This window comes from Anomaloglossus baeobatrachus, chromosome 3 (genome assembly GCF_048569485.1).
Source record: "Anomaloglossus baeobatrachus isolate aAnoBae1 chromosome 3, aAnoBae1.hap1, whole genome shotgun sequence".
NCBI lineage: Eukaryota > Metazoa > Chordata > Amphibia > Anura > Aromobatidae > Anomaloglossus > Anomaloglossus baeobatrachus.
In genome coordinates this window covers 561172758-561194671 of record NC_134355.1, presented here as the reverse complement: position 1 = coordinate 561194671, position 21914 = coordinate 561172758, and the positions used below count along the sequence as shown (strand labels likewise).

General features: G+C 47.2%; 1 protein-coding gene across 1 annotated transcript in view; it reads left to right on the top strand.

Annotated features, from left to right (window-relative positions):
- CROCC2 (ciliary rootlet coiled-coil, rootletin family member 2) overlaps nt 1-21914 on the top strand; it is a 324826-nt gene that overhangs the window by 69665 nt on the left and 233247 nt on the right. Inside the window, exon 2 of the mRNA XM_075340867.1 lies at nt 19031-19184. Coding sequence (XP_075196982.1) covers nt 19031-19184 — 154 coding nt within the window. The remainder of the gene's footprint in view (nt 1-19030; nt 19185-21914) is intronic.

Below are 21914 nucleotides of genomic sequence, written 5' to 3'. Positions count from 1 at the left end.
GTGGAGGCTGGGGACACAGAACCCTGGTGGAGGCTGGGGACACAGAACCCTGGTGGAGGCTTGGGGCACAGAGAGCCCTGGTGGAGGCTTGGGGCACAGAGAGCCCTGATGGAGGCTTGGGGCACAGAGAGCCCTGATGGAGGCTTGGGGCACAGAGAGCCCTGATGGAGGCTTGGGGCACAGAGAGCCCTGATGGAGGCTTGGGGCACAGAGAGCCCTGATGGAGGCTGGGGGCACAGAGAGTCCTGGTGGAGGCTGGGGGCACAGAGAGTCCTGGTGGAGGCTGGGGGCACAGAGTCCTGGTGGAAGCTGGGAGCACAGAGAGCCCTGGTGGAGGTTGGGGGCACGGAGAGCCCTGGGGGATGCTGCAGCTGCCACTCCTGCTGGACGGACGTGAGAGCATTGCGCGCCTACACCGCTCACAAATTACGTCCTCACGCTGGCACAGGCCAACGTGAGGATGTGATCCTCCAGTATAATCATTGCAACTTTCAGCATTGAACGTTGCATGCGGGGTTTAAAGGGCCAGCAGTCAGCAAGATGTGGGAGCCTGCCTGGGGTCCGCAGGTTCTCCACCCCTGCTTTAGAAAATGATTGGTCCACCTGGGCCCTTTGGCACTAAAATGTTACTTTGCACGTATATTTATTACTCAGCTCTTCTTTTCTCTTCCCCCTCTTTTTTTTTGTTAGGCTAATGAAAAGTATTTATTACTCATGATCAGGAATGGCAAATTACTACACTGCCGTGCAAAACTATTCGGCCTCCTTGAATTTTAACTTTTTCCCACATTTCAGGCTTCAAACAAAGATAAAAATTTTTAGTTTTATGGTGAAGAATCAACAACAAGTGGGACACAATTGTGAAGTTGAATATTTATTTCTTATTTAAAATTTTTGTAAAAAACTGAAAATTGGGGCGTGCAATATTATTCGGCTCCTTTACTCTCAGCGCAGCAAACTCCATCCATAAGTTCATTGAGGATCTCTGAATGATCCAATGTTGTCCTAAATGACTGATGATGATAAATAAAAGCCACCTGTGTGTAATCTAGTAATGTAGTCTCAGTGTTCTGTTTAAAGCACAGAGCATCATGAAGACCAAGGAACAGAACAGTCAGGTTCATGATACTGTTGTGGAGAAGTTTAAAGCCGGATTTGGTCACAAAAAGATTTCCACAACTTTAAACATTTCAAGGAGCACTGTGCAAGCGATCATATTGAAATGGAAGGAGTATTATACTACTGCAAATCTACCAAGACCAGGCCGTCCCTCAAAAATTTCATGTCAAACAAGGAGAACACTGATCAGAGAAGCAGCCAAGAGGCCCATGATCACTCTGGATGAACTGCAGAGATCTACAGCTGAGTTGGGAGAGTCTGTCCATAGGACAACAATCAGTCGTACACTGCACAAATCTGGCCTTTACGGAAGAGTGGTAAGAAGAAAGCCACTTTTCAAAGATATCCATAAAAAGTGTTGTTTAAAGTTTGCCAAAAGTCACCTGGGAGACCCACCAAACATGTGGAAGAAGGTGCTCTGGTTAGATGAAACCAGAATCGAACTTTTTGGGCACAATGCCAAACGATGTGTTTGTCGTAAAAGCAACACATCTCATCACCCTGAACACACCATCCCCACTGTCAAACACAGTGATGGCAGCATCATGGTTTGGGTCTGCTTTGCTTCAGTAGGGACAGGTAAGATGTTTAAAATTGAAGGGAAAAAGTGGAAGGGAAGATGGTAGGAGCCAAATAAGGGACCATTCTTGAAGAAAACCTATTGGAGTCTACAAAAGACCTGAGACTGGGACGGAGATTTGTCTTTCAACAAGACAATGATCTAAAAAATAAAGCAAAATCTACAATAGAATGGTTTACAAATAAACATATCCAGGTGTTAGAATGGCCAAGTCACACTCCAGACCTGAATCCAATCAAGAATCAGTGGAAAGAGCTGAGCACTGCTGTTCACAAACGCTCTCCATGCAACCTCACTCAGTTCCAGCTGTTTGCAAAGGAAGAATGGGCAAGAATTTCAGTCTCTCGATGTGCAAAACTGATAGACACATACCTCAAGCGACTTGCAGCTGTAATCTCAGCAAAAGATGGCGCTACAAAAGTATTAATTTAAAGTGGCTTAATAATATTACATGCCCCAATTTTCAGTTTTTTATTTGTTACAAATATTTAAAATAAGCAATAAATATTGCTCAACTTCACAATTGTGTCCCACTTGTTGTTGATTCTTCACCATAAAATTTAAATTTTTTATCTTTGTTTGAAGCCTGAAATGTGGGAAAAGGTTAAAAAATTCAAGGGGGCTGAATACTTTCGCAAGGCACTCTACATGACCCTAACTCTTCTAGTCTTTTGTCTCCTTTGTGATAAAAGAATCACACATGTTAAAGGCCAATATGTCAAACCATTGGTTGCTCTCATGCACATTATATTGTCTTTATACCCTGTTGATTTTAGTGGATTTTATGAGAAAGAATGTTTGTTTGCACTAAAATGCTGAATACATACATTAAACTAATCACGGCCAAAGATCTGCATGATGGTAAATTCTTTGGATCCATGTCCTGACTGAAGGAACTAATCTGATACCCGGCACCCCCATCAATCACCTGTTAGTAGTGTCCGCTATAACTAGATGTAGTGTATATAGCCAGGGTCGGACTGGGGTGTCTAGGGCCCACCAGGGAAACTGACTCCAGGGGCCCACCCTACAGCTATGTGTAAATACCTATTAGCCGTTATCCCCTTATAGTGGAGCGTTGATTGTAAAACACAGGCGGCTCCTGCACATCTACTGTGCACCATAACTGATATACAATTACAGTAGTTTGCAGTAAAGGGGATCTTTGGTGACAAATTATCACCAATCCACAGGTTCGGTAGGTGATCACTTATTGATTGGTGGTACCAGATCAGTGGAAACAGCACCTATCGGAAGAATTGGGAACTTTTATCCCTGACAGTGCACTTGTATCCCCATTATAACACGCAGTGGCAGGTGGGATGTGTGACCACAGCTCCATTCATCCTGTTTGAGGCTGACAGAAAAAGCCAAGAACAGCACACAGCAACCACAGAGAGAATGAATGGATCACGGTTTGAGTCAGCTATGACCTCCAGTGTAATGGGGATAAAAGTTGCACATTTTACAGATCGGTGCAGGTCCCAGCAATCACACCCTCACTGATAAATAAGATCACTTATCCTTAGGCCACGTTCACACATTCAGTATTTGGTCAGTATATTATCTCAGTATTTGTAGCCAAAACCAGCAGTGGGTGAAAAATGCAGACGTGGTGCCAGAGTTTCTCTTATACTTTTCCTCTGATTGTTCCACTCCTGGTTTTGGCTACAAATACTGATGTAAAATACTCACCAAATACTCAACGTGTACATGTGGCCTTAGAAAAGGCAATTACTTGTTTTCAGTGGAGAACCTCTAGAAGTGCATATTTGCTGCAGTGTAATTGTCCCAGGACAGGCATGGGTTAAATGTCCAAGTATTTACTCTCTATTGGAAATAATCACCCTCTTATAGAGAGGAAAAAGTGACCTCCATACACAACACAATCCACTATACCAAAACCAATAATACCATATGCAAGGGAGAAACACCGCCACACCGTGACCAGACAACATATTTCCACCACATAGTGACCGAATACAACCATATACAAGGGATACATACCACCACACCGTGACCAGACAGCATATTACCACCACATAGTGACAGAATGCAACCACATACAAGGGAGAAATACAGCGGCACTATGACCAGACCACATAATGACCGAATATAACCACCTGCAAGAGAGTAATAGCGCGACACTATGAGCAGACCACATAATGACCAAATAATGACACACACAAGACAAATACCAGCACACCATGACCAGAACACATATTACTACCACACAGGGATATATAATACTACAATAATGATCATGAATAAAAACCACAATACTAATAACACTAATATTATCTATCAGTGCCATTTTAGACAGGAGCTCTGTATATAGTGTACAGGTACTACAGTGATCACCAGTGGCATTATACACAGGAGCTCTGTATATAGTGTCAGTGTACATTTAATGCAGTGATCTCCAGTGACATTCTACACAGGAGCTCTGTATATAGTGTATAGTGTGTACATATAATACATTGTCTTACCAGTGATGTCTCTAGCTGAAGTTATTCATTTCACTTTTCCTCATCCTCTGGCACTGACCGCCATCACTTCTTCCTGCCATAACTCGATTCTGCAGAAAATAAGACACAGTCACCTATAGCTGATCACTTCCAGAGCACATTCCACACTTTTTCACCAATTTCTACAGTACATCAGACTTTTGTTCTCCCATGTGAGGCCTCTGCCACACTTCTGCAAATAAAACGTACGTGTTTCATGTTCCGTCTTTCGGGTCCGTGTTCCGTTTTTTTGGGGGCGTTTCTCCGGTACGTGTGACATCCGTGTGATATGCTCACCGTGTGTGCGTGTGAAATGTCCATGTATACGTGAGATACATACGTGTGATATCCGTGTGTTATCCATTTCTAATGATCCGTTTTTCATTAAAACTGACGTAGACAACACATCATCATCAGATACTGGTGTGTCTGATTGGAACTAGTTGAACTACAGGATTGGTAACATGTGTAGGTGATATTTCGATTAAAAACGCACACAGACGATACGTGTAGCACATGGGCACGCCTCATGTCATGTACGTGCAGACACGGACCCATTGACTTGATGCTGGAGAAAAACGGACATGTTGAGCATGTGGAAAAACGCACACACGTACAAACAACACGGACGCACGTTCCGTGTGGTTTTACGTGTGTGTATCTGTTACCATAGGGTAACATTGGTGTACGTGTCTCCGTGCCGCCGGTACGTGCAAAAACGTACCAAACACGTACCGGCGGCACGGATGTGTGTCACAGGCCTGAGACAGTATTTTCAAAATTAACTTATATTTCATCAGTAATAATAATGCCTCCTAATTTGCCCCTACAGTAATTATGCCCCACTTGCCACCATAAATCAATAATGTATGTCCCTTATTCTGGCCCCATATAATAATTATGTCCCTCATCCTGGCCCCTTAATTTCATAATGTCTGGGGAAACAAGTGGAATCAGAAGGGGTTTTTAATTGCTTCCTGCATAAAATATCCCCACACACTGCTCCTCTCCAAAATAGCCCCACAAAGTGCCCCCTTTAAAAATGTCCCTTCAAAACTTGCCCTTTCTATAATATCTCCCCCAAACTACATCGCTGCATAAATTCCCCCCCTCTCCTCATTATACTATGTTGCCTTTCACAATCCCCTTCCTAATTGCCTCATAATGAGCATCATTGCCCCATAATGTTCCCCATTGTTCCATAATATCCCAATTTGCTTCCTAATTTCCTCCATTGCTCCATAATGTCCCCATTGCCCTACAATGTCCCAATTTACTCTATAATGTCCCTCATTTCCTTATAATGTCCCAATATGCTTCATAATGCCCCCCACTGCCTCCGTAATGTCCCACAATGTCCCAATTTACTCTATTTGTTCCTCATTGCCCCATAATGTCCCAATTTGTTTTATAATGTCCCCCACTGCCCTATAATTTCCCAATTTGCTTCATATTGTCCTCAACTGATCTATAATGCCCCCTACTAACCCATAATTTCTCAATTTGCTTCATAATGTCCCCCACTGACCCATAATGTCTCCCACTGCCCTATAATGTCCCAATTTGCTTCATAATGTTCCTCCACTGACCCATAATGTCCCCAATGAGCAATAATGTCTCCCACTGCCCTATAATGTCCCAATTTGCTTTATCATGTCTCCCCACAGACCCATAATGTCTCCCACTGCCATGTAATGTCCCAATTTGCTTCATAATGCCCCCCACTTACCAATAATGACCCTGACCCATAATGTCTCCCACTGCCCTATAATGTCAAAATTTGCTTCATAATTCCCCACCCCACTTATCCATAATGTCTCCCAATGCTCTATAATGTCCCAATTTGCTTCATAATGCCCACCCATGGACCCATAATGTCTCCCACTAACCCATAATGTCTCCCACTGCCCTATAATGTCCCAATTTGCTTCATAATGCCCCCCCACTGACTCATAATTACTCCCACTGACCCATAATGTCTCCCACTGCCCTCTAATGTCCCAATTTGCTTCATAATGCCCCCCCACTGACCCATATTTAGAGTTGAGCGCGGTTCGTGGTTCGTGGTTCTCCAGTTCGCGGCTCGAGTGATTTTGGGGCATGTTCTAGATCGAACTAGAACTCGAGCTTTTTGCAAAAGCTCGGTAGTTCTAGAAACGTTCGAGAACGGTTCTAGCAGCCAAAAAACAGCTAAATCATAGCTTGGTTTCTGCTGTAATAGTGTAAGTCACTCTGTGAATCAAACTATTATCACATTTCAGTGTATAGTGTGCGTGAACAGCGCCTTCAGATCACTGCTGTTTCTATAATGGCGATCGCCATTTTTTTTTTTTTTTTTCTTGTCTTCCTTCCCTAAGCGCGCGCGTCTTGTGGGGCGGGCCAGCATGTCAGCCAATCCCAGACACACACACAGCTAAGTGGACTTTGAGCCAGAGAAGCAACGGCATGTGTGATAGGATCTGCATGTCACATGTCCCTGCATTATAAAACCGGACATTTTCTTCACGGACGCCATTATCTGCCTTCTGCGTCTTTGGTGTCAGACATCACTGTCGCAGCTCCGTCTTCCTGAGTCCTATAGCCGATACAGCTGTATGCGCTGCATACACAGCGTTAGACAGCTTAGGGAGAGCACTTTATAGCAGTCCTTTTAAGGGCTCCAACCGGCAGGGTCAGAGAGCCATAGGTGACAGGTCCTGCAAACAGCAACAGCGTCTGTGTAGCCCAGGTCAGGGATTTCCTACCTGCATTTCACCATTAGGAGGGAATAGAAAGGCAGTCTTCCATTCCTCTACCCAGAGCACCACAATCCTGCCACTGTACCCTCTTGTCCTCTGCACACTCCAACTGATAACTAAGCCATTATACTAGCAAACACTCAGTGTACCTAGTGGCATCCTATACGTGGCTATTGGACTTTGCTATAGTCCCACTAGTGCAAAGACATTTGCAGAGCGCGTCTGCCTGCATTGCACACTACAACTCATTCTAACCAAGCCATTATACTAGCAAACACTCAGTGTACCTAGTGGCATCCTATACGTGGCTATTGGACTTTGCTATAGTCCCACTAGTGCAAAGACATTTGCAGAGCGCGTCTGCCTGCGTTGCACACTACAACTCATTCTAACCACGCCATTATACTAGCAAACACTCAGTGTACCTAGTGGCATCCTATACGTGGCTATTGGACTTTGCTATAGTCCCACTAGTGCAAAGACATTTGCAGAGCGCGTCTGCCTGCGTTGCACACTACAACTCATTCTAACCAAGCCATTATACTAGCAAACACTCAGTGTACCTAGTGGCATCCTATACGTGGCTATTGGACTTTGCTATAGTCCCACTAGTGCAAAGACATTTGCAGAGCGCGTCTGCCTGCGTTGCACACTACAACTCATTCTAACCAAGCCATTATACTAGCAAACACTCAGTGTACCTAGTGGCATCCTATACGTGGCTATTGGACTTTGCTATAGTCCCACTAGTGCAAAGACATTTGCAGAGCGCGTCTGCCTGCGTTGCACACTACAACTCATTCTAACCAAGCCATTATACTAGCAAACACTCAGTGTACCTAGTGGCATCCTATACGTGGCTATTGGACTTTGCTATAGTCCCACTAGTGCAAAGACATTTGCAGAGCGCGTCTGCCTGCGTTGCACACTACAACTCATTCTAACCAAGCCATTATACTAGCAAACACTCAGTGTACCTAGTGGCATCCTATACGTGGCTATTGGACTTTGCTATAGTCCCACTAGTGCAAAGACATTTGCAGAGCGCGTCTGCCTGCGTTGCACACTACAACTCATTCTAACCAAGCCATTATACTAGCAAACACTCAGTGTACCTAGTGGCATCCTATACGTGGCTATTGGACTTTGCTATAGTCCCACTAGTGCAAAGACATTTGCAGAGCGCGTCTGCCTGCGTTGCACACTACAACTCATTCTAACCAAGCCATTATACTAGCAAACACTCAGTGTACCTAGTGGCATCCTATACGTGGCTATTGGACTTTGCTATAGTCCCACTAGTGCAAAGACATTTGCAGAGCGCGTCTGCCTGCGTTGCACACTACAACTCATTCTAACCAAGCCATTATACTAGCAAACACTCAGTGTACCTAGTGGCATCCTATACGTGGCTATTGGACTTTGCTATAGTCCCACTAGTGCAAAGACATTTGCAGAGCGCGTCTGCCTGCGTTGCACACTACAACTCATTCTAACCAAGCCATTATACTAGCAAACACTCAGTGTACCTAGTGGCATCCTATACGTGGCTATTGGACTTTGCTATAGTCCCACTAGTGCAAAGACATTTGCAGAGCGCGTCTGCCTGCGTTGCACACTACAACTCATTCTAACCAAGCCATTATACTAGCAAACACTCAGTGTACCTAGTGGCATCCTATACGTGGCTATTGGACTTTGCTATAGTCCCACTAGTGCAAAGACATTTGCAGAGCGCGTCTGCCTGCGTTGCACACTACAACTCATTCTAACCAAGCCATTATACTAGCAAACACTCAGTGTACCTAGTGGCATCCTATACGTGGCTATTGGACTTTGCTATAGTCCCACTAGTGCAAAGACATTTGCAGAGCGCGTCTGCCTGCGTTGCACACTACAACTCATTCTAACCAAGCCATTATACTAGCAAACACTCAGTGTACCTAGTGGCATCCTATACGTGGCTATTGGACTTTGCTATAGTCCCACTAGTGCAAAGACATTTGCAGAGCGCGTCTGCCTGCGTTGCACACTACAACTCATTCTAACCAAGCCATTATACTAGCAAACACTCAGTGTACCTAGTGGCATCCTATACGTGGCTATTGGACTTTGCTATAGTCCCACTAGTGCAAAGACATTTGCAGAGCGCGTCTGCCTGCGTTGCACACTACAACTCATTCTAACCAAGCCATTATACTAGCAAACACTCAGTGTACCTAGTGGCATCCTATACGTGGCTATTGGACTTTGCTATAGTCCCACTAGTGCAAAGACATTTGCAGAGCGCGTCTGCTTGCGTTGCACACTACAACTCATTCTAACCAAGCCATTATACTAGCAAACACTCAGTGTACCTAGTGGCATCCTATACGTGGCTATTGGACTTTGCTATAGTCCCACTAGTGCAAAGACATTTGCAGAGCGCGTCTGCCTGCGTTGCACACTACAACTCATTCTAACCAAGCCATTATACTAGCAAACACTCAGTGTACCTAGTGGCATCCTATACGTGGCTATTGGACTTTGCTATAGTCCCACTAGTGCAAAGACATTTGCAGAGCGCGTCTGCCTGCGTTGCACACTACAACTCATTCTAACCAAGCCATTATACTAGCAAACACTCAGTGTACCTAGTGGCATCCTATACGTGGCTATTGGACTTTGCTATAGTCCCACTAGTGCAAAGACATTTGCAGAGCGCGTCTGCCTGCGTTGCACACTACAACTCATTCTAACCAAGCCATTATACTAGCAAACACTCAGTGTACCTAGTGGCATCCTATACGTGGCTATTGGACTTTGCTATAGTCCCACTAGTGCAAAGACATTTGCAGAGCGCGTCTGCCTGCGTTGCACACTACAACTCATTCTAACCAAGCCATTATACTAGCAAACACTCAGTGTACCTAGTGGCATCCTATACGTGGCTATTGGACTTTGCTATAGTCCCACTAGTGCAAAGACATTTGCAGAGCGCGTCTGCCTGCGTTGCACACTACAACTCATTCTAACCAAGCCATTATACTAGCAAACACTCAGTGTACCTAGTGGCATCCTATACGTGGCTATTGGACTTTGCTATAGTCCCACTAGTGCAAAGACATTTGCAGCACGTCTGCCTGCGTTGCACACTCCAACTAATTATAACTAAGTTGCATTGTCAGGGATATTTATTCTTTATTATTCTGCTGTTAATAAAGCTAGACCACCACTGCAATCTTCACCACCTCTCAATTTTTACTACCACATTTTCAGTCCACAATCTTGTCGCAATCAACATGAGTGGCAAAATGACAGATGCTGGTGGAAAGGGGAAGAGGCGTGGTGGAAAAGGCAAAAAAGGTTTTGTCCGTGGGGAAGGTGGCAAAGCTCCATTATCATCTGCTGAAGATAGACCATCTACCAGCAAAAGTAAGATGTCTACTACTTACCGTGGACAATCCGATGTGCTCCCTTTTTTACGGACACGAACAACAGGAAGAAAGGTAGATGATGGGCAAAAAAGGAAAATGCTTGAATGGATCTCAAGTGGTCCAACAAGTGCCCTCTCAGCCACTTCAAGTACCGCATCCAAAAAACACCAGTCCTCTGAGTTGTCATCCCAATCACACTTGATTTCTCCCAGCTCTGAAGTCTCCATCAGCCCTGCACAGTATGGTGGAACTGAGATGGCTGAGTCTGCAGAGCTGTTCAGTCACACTATAGCCTGGGAATCAGAGGTCTGCTCCCAAGCTACAGTGAGTACAGAACAGGAAATGGTCTGCAGTGATGCCCAGAACCTTTGTGACTCAGATTCAGGCCGTGAGGACCAAGTTTCTGAGCATAATGTTGACCCTTTGTCACAAACTGTAACACCTGTGGTTATAGACAATGAGGAACATACTGATGAAGATGAGACGCAGATACCCGATTGGGATGACAACTTAAATATTCCGTCAGGGCAAGAAGAGGCTCGGTCTGAGGGGGAGGGGAGTGCAAACACAACAATTGATGATGACGTTCTAGATCCCACCTACTGTCAACCCCCAGTCAGGCACTCGAGGAGGTCAACAGAGGCGGTGGAGGAGGATGCAACCGACGACGAAGTTACCTTGCGCCTTCCTGGACAGAGTCGGAGCACTGGTAGCACGTCTACAACTGCATCCTCAGCCACCACTCTGCCTATGAGCATTATTCGGGGTGGATCAACAGGTCGCATGGCCTCTAAGCCTTGCCTAGCCTGGTCCTTTTTTCACATCGAAAAAGATCGCCCAACTCATGTGATATGTAACATTTGTCATGATTCTCTTAGTAGAGGTCAAAAGCTCAGCAGTTTGACAACTTCTTCCATGAATCGTCACATGAATAAATATCATAAGTCCCGGTGGGAAGCTCACCGTGCTGCAATGCGGCCTAGCGGAGCGAACCATCCACCGCCCGCCCCTTCCACTGCATCCGCGCGCTCTTCATCTTCTAGGACTGTGGGGACAGCTGCCACACCTGTTTTTCCACGCAAAACTTCCACCACTGTAACCGCAACAGGCAGTTTGCTTGTAAGGTCGTCAGTTGGTTTGGAAGGGGAAACAAGTGAGTGTGTACAGCTCTCTCAGACATCGATAGCACCAACGTTGGATGAAGGCAACATCATGTCTCCGCCTGCACTTTCCTCACAAACCTGCATTTTTCCAGGGACACCCTACTCAACACCGTCTACACACAGCAGCCAGATCTCTGTCCCTCAGATGTGGTCAAATAAAAGGCCACTTCCTCCGACCCATGACAAAGCTAAGAGGTTGACTCTATCCCTCTGTAAGCTGTTGGCTACCGAAATGCTGCCTTTCCGCCTAGTGGACACACAGGATTTTAGAGACCTTATGTCTGTCGCTGTGCCCCAGTACCAGATGCCTAGTCGCCACTACTTCTCTAAGAAAGGTGTGCCCGCGCTACACCAGCATGTCGCACACAACATCACCGCTTCCTTGAGAAACTCTGTGTGTGAACGGGTGCATTTCACCACCGATACTTGGACCAGTAAGCATGGACAGGGACGTTACATGTCGCTGACTGGGCACTGGGTAACTATGGTGATAGATGGTGAAGGGTCTGCTGCACAAGTCTTGCCGTCCCCACGACTTGTGTGTCAATCCTCTGTCTGTCCAAGTTCCGCCACTGCTTCTGCATCCTCCACCTCATCTGGGTCCTCCACCTCCGCCCCAAGCCTGCCTGGTCAGGCCACCAGCGTTCTCACTGCGCAGAAGGAATCACGCACCCCTCATTACTATGCTGGCAGCAGAGCGCAACGGCATCAGGCGGTCTTTAGCTTGACATGTCTTGGTAATAAGAGTCACACAGCTGAGGAGTTGTGGTCAGCTTTGCGGTCCGAGTTTAATAAATGGTTGTCTCCACTCAAACTGCAGCCTGGTAAGGCCGTGTGCGACAATGCTGCAAACCTGGGTGCGGCACTTCGCCTGGGCAAGGTGACACACGTACCTTGTATGGCTCACGTGTTGAACCTTGTCGTGCAGCAATTTTTAACACACTATCCCAGCCTAGATGGCCTTCTGAACAGGGCACGAAAACTGTCAGCTCACTTCCGCCGTTCAAGCGCCGCAGCAGAGCGACTTGCATCGCTCCAGAAGTCTTTCGGCCTGCCGGTTCATCGCCTGAAATGCGATGTGGCGACACGCTGGAATTCAACTCTCCACATGTTACAGCGACTGTGGCAGCACCGCAGAGCCCTGGTGCAATACGTCATGACGTATAGCCTGGGCCAACGAGATGCAGAGGTGGGGCAGATCACCCTGATGGAGTGGTCTCAGATCAAGGACCTATGCACCCTTCTGCACAGTTTCGACATGGCGACGAATATGTTTAGCTCTGACAATGCCATTATCAGCATGACGATTCCAGTCATTTACATGCTGGAGCACACGCTAAACACTATTCGGAGTCAGGGGGTGGGACAACATGAAGGGGAGGAACTACAGGAGGATTCATATGCGCAAGGGACAACAACATCACGAAGGTCCAGACGTTCATCATCACCAACGCAGCAGGCATGGGACCATGGGGGACAGGGATCGACAAGGGCGCATAGTAGCAGGCGAAATGTTGAGCAAGGTGCAGGAGAACATGAAGAAATGGAGGACGAACTGTCCATGGACATGGAAGACTCAGCGGATGAGGGAGACCTTGGTCAAATTTCAGTTGAAAGAGGTTGGGGTCAGATGTCAGAGGAAGAAAGAACGGGTAGCACCTCTATGCCACAAACACAGCATGGACTTGGTCCGCATGGCTGCGCAAGACACATGAGTGCCTTTTTGTTGCACTACCTCCAACATGACAGTCGTATTGTCAAAATTAGAAGTGATGATGACTACTGGATTGCCACACTATTAGATCCCCGGTACAAGTCCAAATTTTGTGACATAATTCCAGCCATAGAAAGGGACGCACGTATGCAGGAGTATCAGCAGAAGCTGTTACTAGATCTTAGCTCGGCTTTTCCACCAAACAACCGTGCAGGTGCAGGGAGTGAATCTCCCAGTTGTAACTTGACAAACATGGGACGGTCTCGTCATCTTCAACAGTCTACCCGTACCAGTAGGACCTTTTCTGGTGCCGGTAACAGCAATTTTATGGAATCTTTTCATAATTTTTTTAGACCCTCTTTTGCAAGGCCACCAGAGACAACAAGTCTGACACATAGTCAACGGCTGGAGAGGATGATACAGGAGTATCTCCAAATGAACATCGATGCCATGACTGTGCAACTGGAGCCTTGCTCCTTTTGGGCTTCAAACCTACAAAAATGGCCAGAGCTCGCAACTTACGCCTTGGAGATTTTGTCGTGTCCAGCTGCCAGCGTTGTCTCTGAACGTGTATTCAGTGCTGCTGGGTGTGTGCTGACAGATAAGCGCACGCGTCTGTCCAGTGACAATGTGGACAGACTGACGTTCATCAAAATGAACAAGTCATGGATCCAGAAGGAATTTACTACCCCTGTGTCATCCTGGGGAGAGTAAATGCTTGTGGATTTGGAATGTGCTTGATGCAAATCAAAACATCCTGTTTGCAACTAGGGCCCAAGTGCTGCCACTGATGGGGTGGGTGTCTGTGTGGCCCAATTTTTGGAAAAAAGGGAGACTCCGCTTGGAGTAACCCTTGCTTGCTGTGTTTTTAAAAGAAGCCAAGATGAACAGAGCTGGGATCAGGAAAGACTTTGCTACCTACCCCGGTGTCATCCTGGGGACGGCTAAGAATAGCGTATTTTTGAATGTGCTTGATGCAAATCAAAACATCCTGTTTGCAACTAGGGCCCAAGTGCTGCCACTGATGGGGTGGGTGTCTGTGTGGCCCAATTTTTGGAAAAAAGGGAGACTCCGCTTGGAGTAACCCTTGCTTACATTGTTTTTAAAAGAAGCCAAGATGAACAAGTCATGGGTCAGCAAAGACTTTGCTACCTACCCCGGTGTCATCCTGGGGACGGCTAAGAATAGCGTATTTTTGAATGTGCTTGATGCAAATCAAAACATCCTGTTTGCAACTAGGGCCCAAGTGCTGCCACTGATGTGGTGGGTGTCTGTGTGGCCCAATTTTTGGAAAAAAGGGAGACTCCGCTTGGAGTAACCCTTGCTTGCTGTGTTTTTAAAAGAAGCCAAGATGAACAGAGCTGGGATCAGGAAAGACTTTGCTACCTACCCCGGTGTCATCCTGGGGACGGATAAGAATGGCGTATTTTTGAATGTGCTTGATGCAAATCTAGCTGTGAAGTGTACAACTGGGGCACAACTGCTGCCACTGAATGGGTGGGTGTGTGTGGGGCCCAATTTTTGGAAAAAAGGGGAGACTCCGCTTGGAGTAACCCTTGCTTACATTGTTTTTAAAAGAAGCCAAGATGAACAGAGCTGGGATCAGGAAAGACTTTGCTACCTACCCCGGTGTCATCCTGGGGACGGCTAAGAATAGCGTATTTTTGAATGTGCTTGATGCAAATCAAAACATCCTGTTTGCAACTAGGGCCCAAGTGCTGCCACTGATGGGGTGGGTGTCTGTGTGGCCCAATTTTTGGAAAAAAGGGAGACTCCGCTTGGAGTAACCCTTGCTTGCTGTGTTTTTAAAAGAAGCCAAGATGAACAGAGCTGGGATCAGGAAAGACTTTGCTACCTACCCCGGTGTCATCCTGGGGACGGCTAAGAATAGCGTATTTTTGAATGTGCTTGATGCAAATCAAAACATCCTGTTTGCAACTAGGGCCCAAGTGCTGCCACTGATGGGGTGGGTGTCTGTGTGGCCCAATTTTTGGAAAAAAGGGAGACTCCGCTTGGAGTAACCCTTGCTTGCTGTGTTTTTAAAAGAAGCCAAGATGAACAGAGCTGGGATCAGGAAAGACTTTGCTACCTACCCCGGTGTCATCCTGGGGACGGCTAAGAATAGCGTATTTTTGAATGTGCTTGATGCAAATCAAAACATCCTGTTTGCAACTAGGGCCCAAGTGCTGCCACTGATGGGGTGGGTGTCTGTGTGGCCCAATTTTTGGAAAAAAGGGAGACTCCGCTTGGAGTAACCCTTGCTTACATTGTTTTTAAAAGAAGCCAAGATGAACAAGTCATGGGTCAGCAAAGACTTTGCTACCTACCCCGGTGTCATCCTGGGGACGGCTAAGAATAGCGTATTTTTGAATGTGCTTGATGCAAATCAAAACATCCTGTTTGCAACTAGGGCCCAAGTGCTGCCACTGATGTGGTGGGTGTCTGTGTGGCCCAATTTTTGGAAAAAAGGGAGACTCCGCTTGGAGTAACCCTTGCTTGCTGTGTTTTTAAAAGAAGCCAAGATGAACAGAGCTGGGATCAGGAAAGACTTTGCTACCTACCCCGGTGTCATCCTGGGGACGGATAAGAATGGCGTATTTTTGAATGTGCTTGATGCAAATCTAGCTGTGAAGTGTACAACTGGGGCACAACTGCTGCCACTGAATGGGTGGGTGTGTGTGGGGCCCAATTTTTGGAAAAAAGGGGAGACTCCGCTTGGAGTAACCCTTGCTTACATTGTTTTTAAAAGAAGCCAAGATGAACAAGTCATGGGTCAGCAAAGACTTTGCTACCTACCCCAGTGTCATCCTGGGGACGGCTAAGAATAGCGTATTTTTGAATGTGCTTGATGCAAATCAAAACATCCTGTTTGCAACTAGGGCCCAAGTGCTGCCACTGATGGGGTGGGTGTCTGTGTGGCCCAATTTTTGGAAAAAAGGGAGACTCCGCTTGGAGTAACCCTTGCTTGCTGTGTTTTTAAAAGAAGCCAAGATGAACAGAGCTGGGATCAGGAAAGACTTTGCTACCTACCCCGGTGTCATCCTGTGGACGGCTAAGAATAGCGTATTTTTGAATGTGCTTGATGCAAATCAAAACATCCTGTTTGCAACTAGGGCCCAAGTGCTGCCACTGATGGGGTGGGTGTCTGTGTGGCCCAATTTTTGGAAAAAAGGGAGACTCCGCTTGGAGTAACCCTTGCTTGCTGTGTTTTTAAAAGAAGCCAAGATGAACAGAGCTGGGATCAGGAAAGACTTTGCTACCTACCCCGGTGTCATCCTGGGGACGGTTAAGAATAGCGTATTTTTGAATGTGCTTGATGCAAATCTAGCTGTGAAGTGTACAACTGGGGCACAACTGCTGCCACTGAAGGGGTGGGTGTGTGTGGGGCCCAATTTTTGGAAAAAAGGGAGACTCCGCTTGGAGTAACCCTTGCTTGCTGTGTTTTTAAAAGAAGCCAAGATGAACAGAGCTGGGATCAGGAAAGACTTTGCTACCTACCCCGGTGTCATCCTGGGGACGGATAAGAATGGCGTATTTTTGAATGTGCTTGATGCAAATCTAGCTGTGAAGTGTACAACTGGGGCACAACTGCTGCCACTGAAGGGGTGGGTGTGTGGGGCCCAATTTTTGGAAAAAAGGGAGACTCCGCTTGGAGTCACCTTGCGGTGTTTTACATGACTTTAGAAGGGCGTGCCATGCCTATATCTGTGTGTCCTCCTCTTTTTCCTTGTCCAGCTGTTTTGTTTTCGCATGAGTACATGTCCTTGTCACTTTCCCATGTGTTTGTGTTGTGTTGTGAGTTGTTTGTCACCTTTTGGACACCTTTGAGGGTGTTTTCTAGGTGTTTTACTGTGTTTGTGATTGCCTGCCATTGTTTCCTATGGGCTCGAGTTCGGTTCGTCGAACGTTCGACGAGCCGAACTCGAGCCAGACCCCCCGTTCGGCGAACCGCCTCGAGCCGAACCGGGACCGGTTCGCTCATCTCTACCCATATTGTCTCCCACTGCCTTATAATGTCCCAATTTGCTTCATAATGCCGCCTCCGACTGGCCCATAATGTATCCCACTGTCCTAAAATGTCCCCCACTGACCCATTATGTCTCCCATTGCCTTACAATGTCTCCCACTGACCCATAAGTTTCCTCATTACCCCATAATTTGCCCCATAAAAGTCCCCCACCGCTCTTAAAGTAATACCGCTCCTCCCCCACCACAGCTCCTCATGTAAAATTATTATACAATGCATCTTCGGCTCCTCTTGAGCGCTTACCTAAGCCTGCGCATTCTCCTCCTCTTCTCTGCAGCCCCGGCCCCGGTAAAGATGTTATGTCGGTGCGGGGCTGAGCAACGCTCCTCTGCCTCAGTCCTGTCGCTGCACTGTTCAAATGTATGTGCGCCTGAAAGACACGCATACATTTGAATAGCGGCACGGTCTCCAGGTCCTGCGCGCACCTCATCTCTGCAGGCCTCGGGACTCCCACAGTGCTGCATTAGGATCTTTGGTGACTCACATGACTGTGATGTCACTAAAGGTCATTCTGCAACTGCGGAATAGCGGTGCGGTCTCCAGGTCATGCGCACCTAATCTGTGCAGGCCTGGGGACTCTCACAGTGCAGGTCATTCTGCAACTGCAGAAACTTCAGTGATCATACAGAACTTGTACAATCACTGACGTTTATGATTGAAAGGCTGGGGGCCCCTTGATGAGCTGCCCGGTCTGCCCACCAATAAACGCCGGCCCTGAGAAACAGGCGGCCTGCAGCCCTGTACAGCGGCCCTGCACTATAGAAGGCACAGGGGTCTATTGAGGGCGTGGGGCTGCCGGGGGATTACCCGGTGCCCCGGTGGGCAACTCTGATTCTGTATATAGCTGGGACAGCACATACATCATTTAGTTTTTGGGTGCTGCAGATAAGCTCCTATTGAAGTTAATTGGATCTGAACTATGACATTTGGGAACAGCCACTACACAGTTCTTGGAGCTGCACTGTTAAGCGGGCTTTACACGCTACGATGTATCTTACGATATGTCGTCGGGGTCACATCGTAAGAGACGCACATCTGGCATCGTTTGATACATCGTAGCGTGTGACAGCTACAAGCGAGTGTGATCGAGCAATAATACTCACCTTATCATTGCTCGTTGACACCTCGCTCATTTTCTAAAAATCGAACGTCCGGTTGTTCAATGTTCCCGAGGCAGCACACATCACTCTGTGTGACACCCCAGGTACGATGAACTGCAGCTTACCTGCGTCCCGCCGGCAATGCGGAAGGTAGGAGGTGGGCGGGATGTTACGTCCCGCTCATCTCCACCCCTCCGCGTCTATTAGCTGGCCGCTGTGTGATGTCGCTGTGACGCCGAACGTCCCTCCCCCTTCAGGAAGTGGATGTTCGCCGCCCACAGCGAGGTCATTTGGGAGGTAAGTACGTATGACGGGGGGTTACAACATTGTGCGACACGGGCAACAAATTGCCCGTGCCGCACAAACGATGGGGGCGGGTACGATCGCAAATGCGATCGCACAATAAATTGTAACGTGTAAAGCAGGCTTTATAAATCCATACACTGACTTGATCCAGGCACAGTAGCTTTAAGTAGTCGGAGTTTCGGGTATTGAGAATCCATTATACTGCTACAGAGGTGGGTGCATTTATTAAGGATTCTTCATTAATGGGTCTCCTTCAACTTGAATTGGCCCAAATCATTCCTACATTCCTAATCATTTAGTTGTCTGTATATAGTAGGCTTCTCCTACCTTCTATATAACTTATACTGTATTTTACTTCAGCGCCTGGAGCATACAGTCCTGAATCCAGAAAATGCAGCTGAAGACAGAATATTGAGCATTTGCAGTGTGGAGGGCGAGAGGGATGCACTCACTCCAGTGCCGGCACGTATCAGAGAAATTATCACCCAAAATTTGAGCGAAGACACAAGCCAAAGTAAGTTTATTCTATCATCTGAAGTCACACCGTCTATTCAATCCAAGGAGGTTTTAGGCCTCATTGAGACAATGTTTTTCAAGTACACAAAAAATAATACCAATGTCATCAGTATTTTTTCAGTGCTTGGTCAGTGTGTCATCAGTGTTTGGTCAGTGTCATCAGTGTTTAGTCAGTGTGTCATCAGTGTTTAGTCAGTGTGTCATCAGTGTTTGGTCAGTGTCATCAGTGTTTAGTCAGTGTGTCATCAGTGTTTAGTCAGTGTGTCATCAGTGTTTGGTCAGTGTCATCAGTGTTTAGGCCTGCGACACACATCCGTGCCTCTGGTACGTGTGTGCCATTTTTTTCACATACCGGAGACACGGGCCCACGTGGTCCTATGTATTGTTATTGTTTTGGACACACGTAAGTATTCAGGAACGGAACGTGTGTCCGGTCTGTACTTACGTGTGTCCTTCCGTACTTACGTGTGTCTGTCATGTTTCCGTAGTTTTTGCACGGACACACAGTATGCAAAAAATCATGGATAAGTGATTAGCAGAATAAATTATAATGTGTATGTGCTCTATCCGTGAAAAACAGAGTATACTTACAACATGGATATATGAATGAGGCCTTAGGGATACTTTTAAGAGGACCTTTCGTCACTCCTGACATGTCACATTTTAGTAAATACTTGTATAGCTCATGAAATATAATTTCTGGAGCATCTTTTCTTAAAACTCTGCATTCAGCCATTCCTCTGTAATTCCTCTAAGAAATGTTATGGATAACTTGACAACTGGGTGTTACGTTTCTCACTGTACGGCCCCTTCTCCATTAGCGTTTTTGTCCTGCATATTTCCTCGCCTTGAGAAACGGATTGCAATCTTGCAAATGGTTTCCTATGAGGCTGTCTCCATTTCCCCGTTTTGTTCTGACGATACACGGGCTCTCCTTGAAATCGCAGCATGCTGCGATTTGCTGCGATTCTCAGCTCTCTCACCCCCATGCAATCCTATGGGGGTGAGAGAAAAGTCAGGATCCGGGTGGCATGCGCATGTCACACGGATCCTGACACTTGCATACCGGGTCAGCCTGGCTACCGGAGAAATCTCCTGTAAAACCAGTCCTGGCCGCTGTTACCTGCACTGCACTCCGGAGCTGTCCCCTGAGCTCCAGAGTGCAGCCTGAACAGCGAGCGCCGAGTGATTGATTCCCCGGCGACTGCTGGTCAGGTCAGCACAGCTGCAAACAGATCAGGCAGACGCTGCAGCTCAGGTTACAGCTCTGGAGCTGAGTGCAGGTAACCGCGGCCAGGACTGGTTTTACAGGAGATTTTTCCCGTAGCCAGCCCTACACTGCTTACCTAAAAACTCACATAGCACCCGCATGACGCTCACATGTCATACGGATGCTATGTGAGAAAAAAAAACACACACCACACGCAGATCACACGCAGGACACACGCAGGATACTCGACTCACATATGCATCCCATACTCGCTGCGATTTTTTTAACGCTAATGGAGAAGGGGCCTACGGCCCCTTCTCCACTAGCGTGTAAAAAATCGCAGCGATACTCGGCTCAAAATGTGAGTCGAGTATCCTGCGTGTGTCCTGCGTGTGATCTGCGTGTGGTGTGTGTTTTTTTTCCTCACATAGCATCCGTATGACATGTGAGCGTCATGCGGGTGCTATGTGAGTTTTTAGGAAAGCAGCGTCAGACTGGCTACAGGAGAAATCTCCTGTAAAACCAGTCCTGGCCGCGGTTACCTGCACTCAGCTCCAGAGCTGTAATCTGAGCTCCAGCGTCTGCCTGATCTGTCTGCAGCTGTGCTGACCTGACCAGCAGTCGCCGGGGAATCCATCACTCGGCGCTCGCTGTTCAGGCTGCAGTCTGGAGCTCAGGGGACAGCTCGGGGTTCAGTGCAGGTAACAGCGGTCAGGACTGGTTTTACAGGAGTTTCCTCCGGTAGCCAGTCTGACCCTGTATGCAAGTGTCAGGATCCGTGTGACATGCGCATGCCACCCGGATTCTGACTTGCATGGGGGTGAGAGAGCTGAGAATCGCATGAAATCGCAGCATGCTGCGATTTCAAGGAGAGCCTGTGTATCGTCTGGAAAAAAAGGGGAAATGGAGACAGCCTCATAGGAAACCATTTGCAAGATTGCAATCCGTTTCTCAAGGCGAGGAAATATGCAGGACAAAAACGCTAATGGAGAAGAGGCCTACGGCCTCTTCTCCACTAGCGTGTAAAAAATCGCAGCGATACTCGGCTCAAAATGTGAGTCGAGTATCCTGCGTGTGATCTGCGTGTGGTGTGTGTTTTTTTTTCCTCACATAGCATCCGTATGACATGTGAGCGTCATGCGAGTGCTATGTGAGTTTTTAGGAAAGCAGCGTCAGACTGTCTACAGGAGAAATCTCCTGTAAAACCAGTCCTGGCCGCGGTTACCTGCACTCAGCTCCAGAGCTGTAATCTGAGCTCCAGCGTCTGCCTGATCTGTTTGCAGCTGTGCTGACCTGAACAGCAGTCGCCGGGGAATCCATCACTCGGCGCTCGCTGTTCAGGCTGCAGTCTGGAGCTCAGGGGACAGCTCGGGGTTCAGTGCAGGTAACAGCGGTCAGGCCTGGTTTTACAGGAGATTTCTCCGGTAGCCAGTCTCACGCGTTATGCAAATGTCAGGATCCGTGTGACATGCGCATGCCACCCGGATTCTGACTTGCATGGGGGTGAGAGAGCTGAGA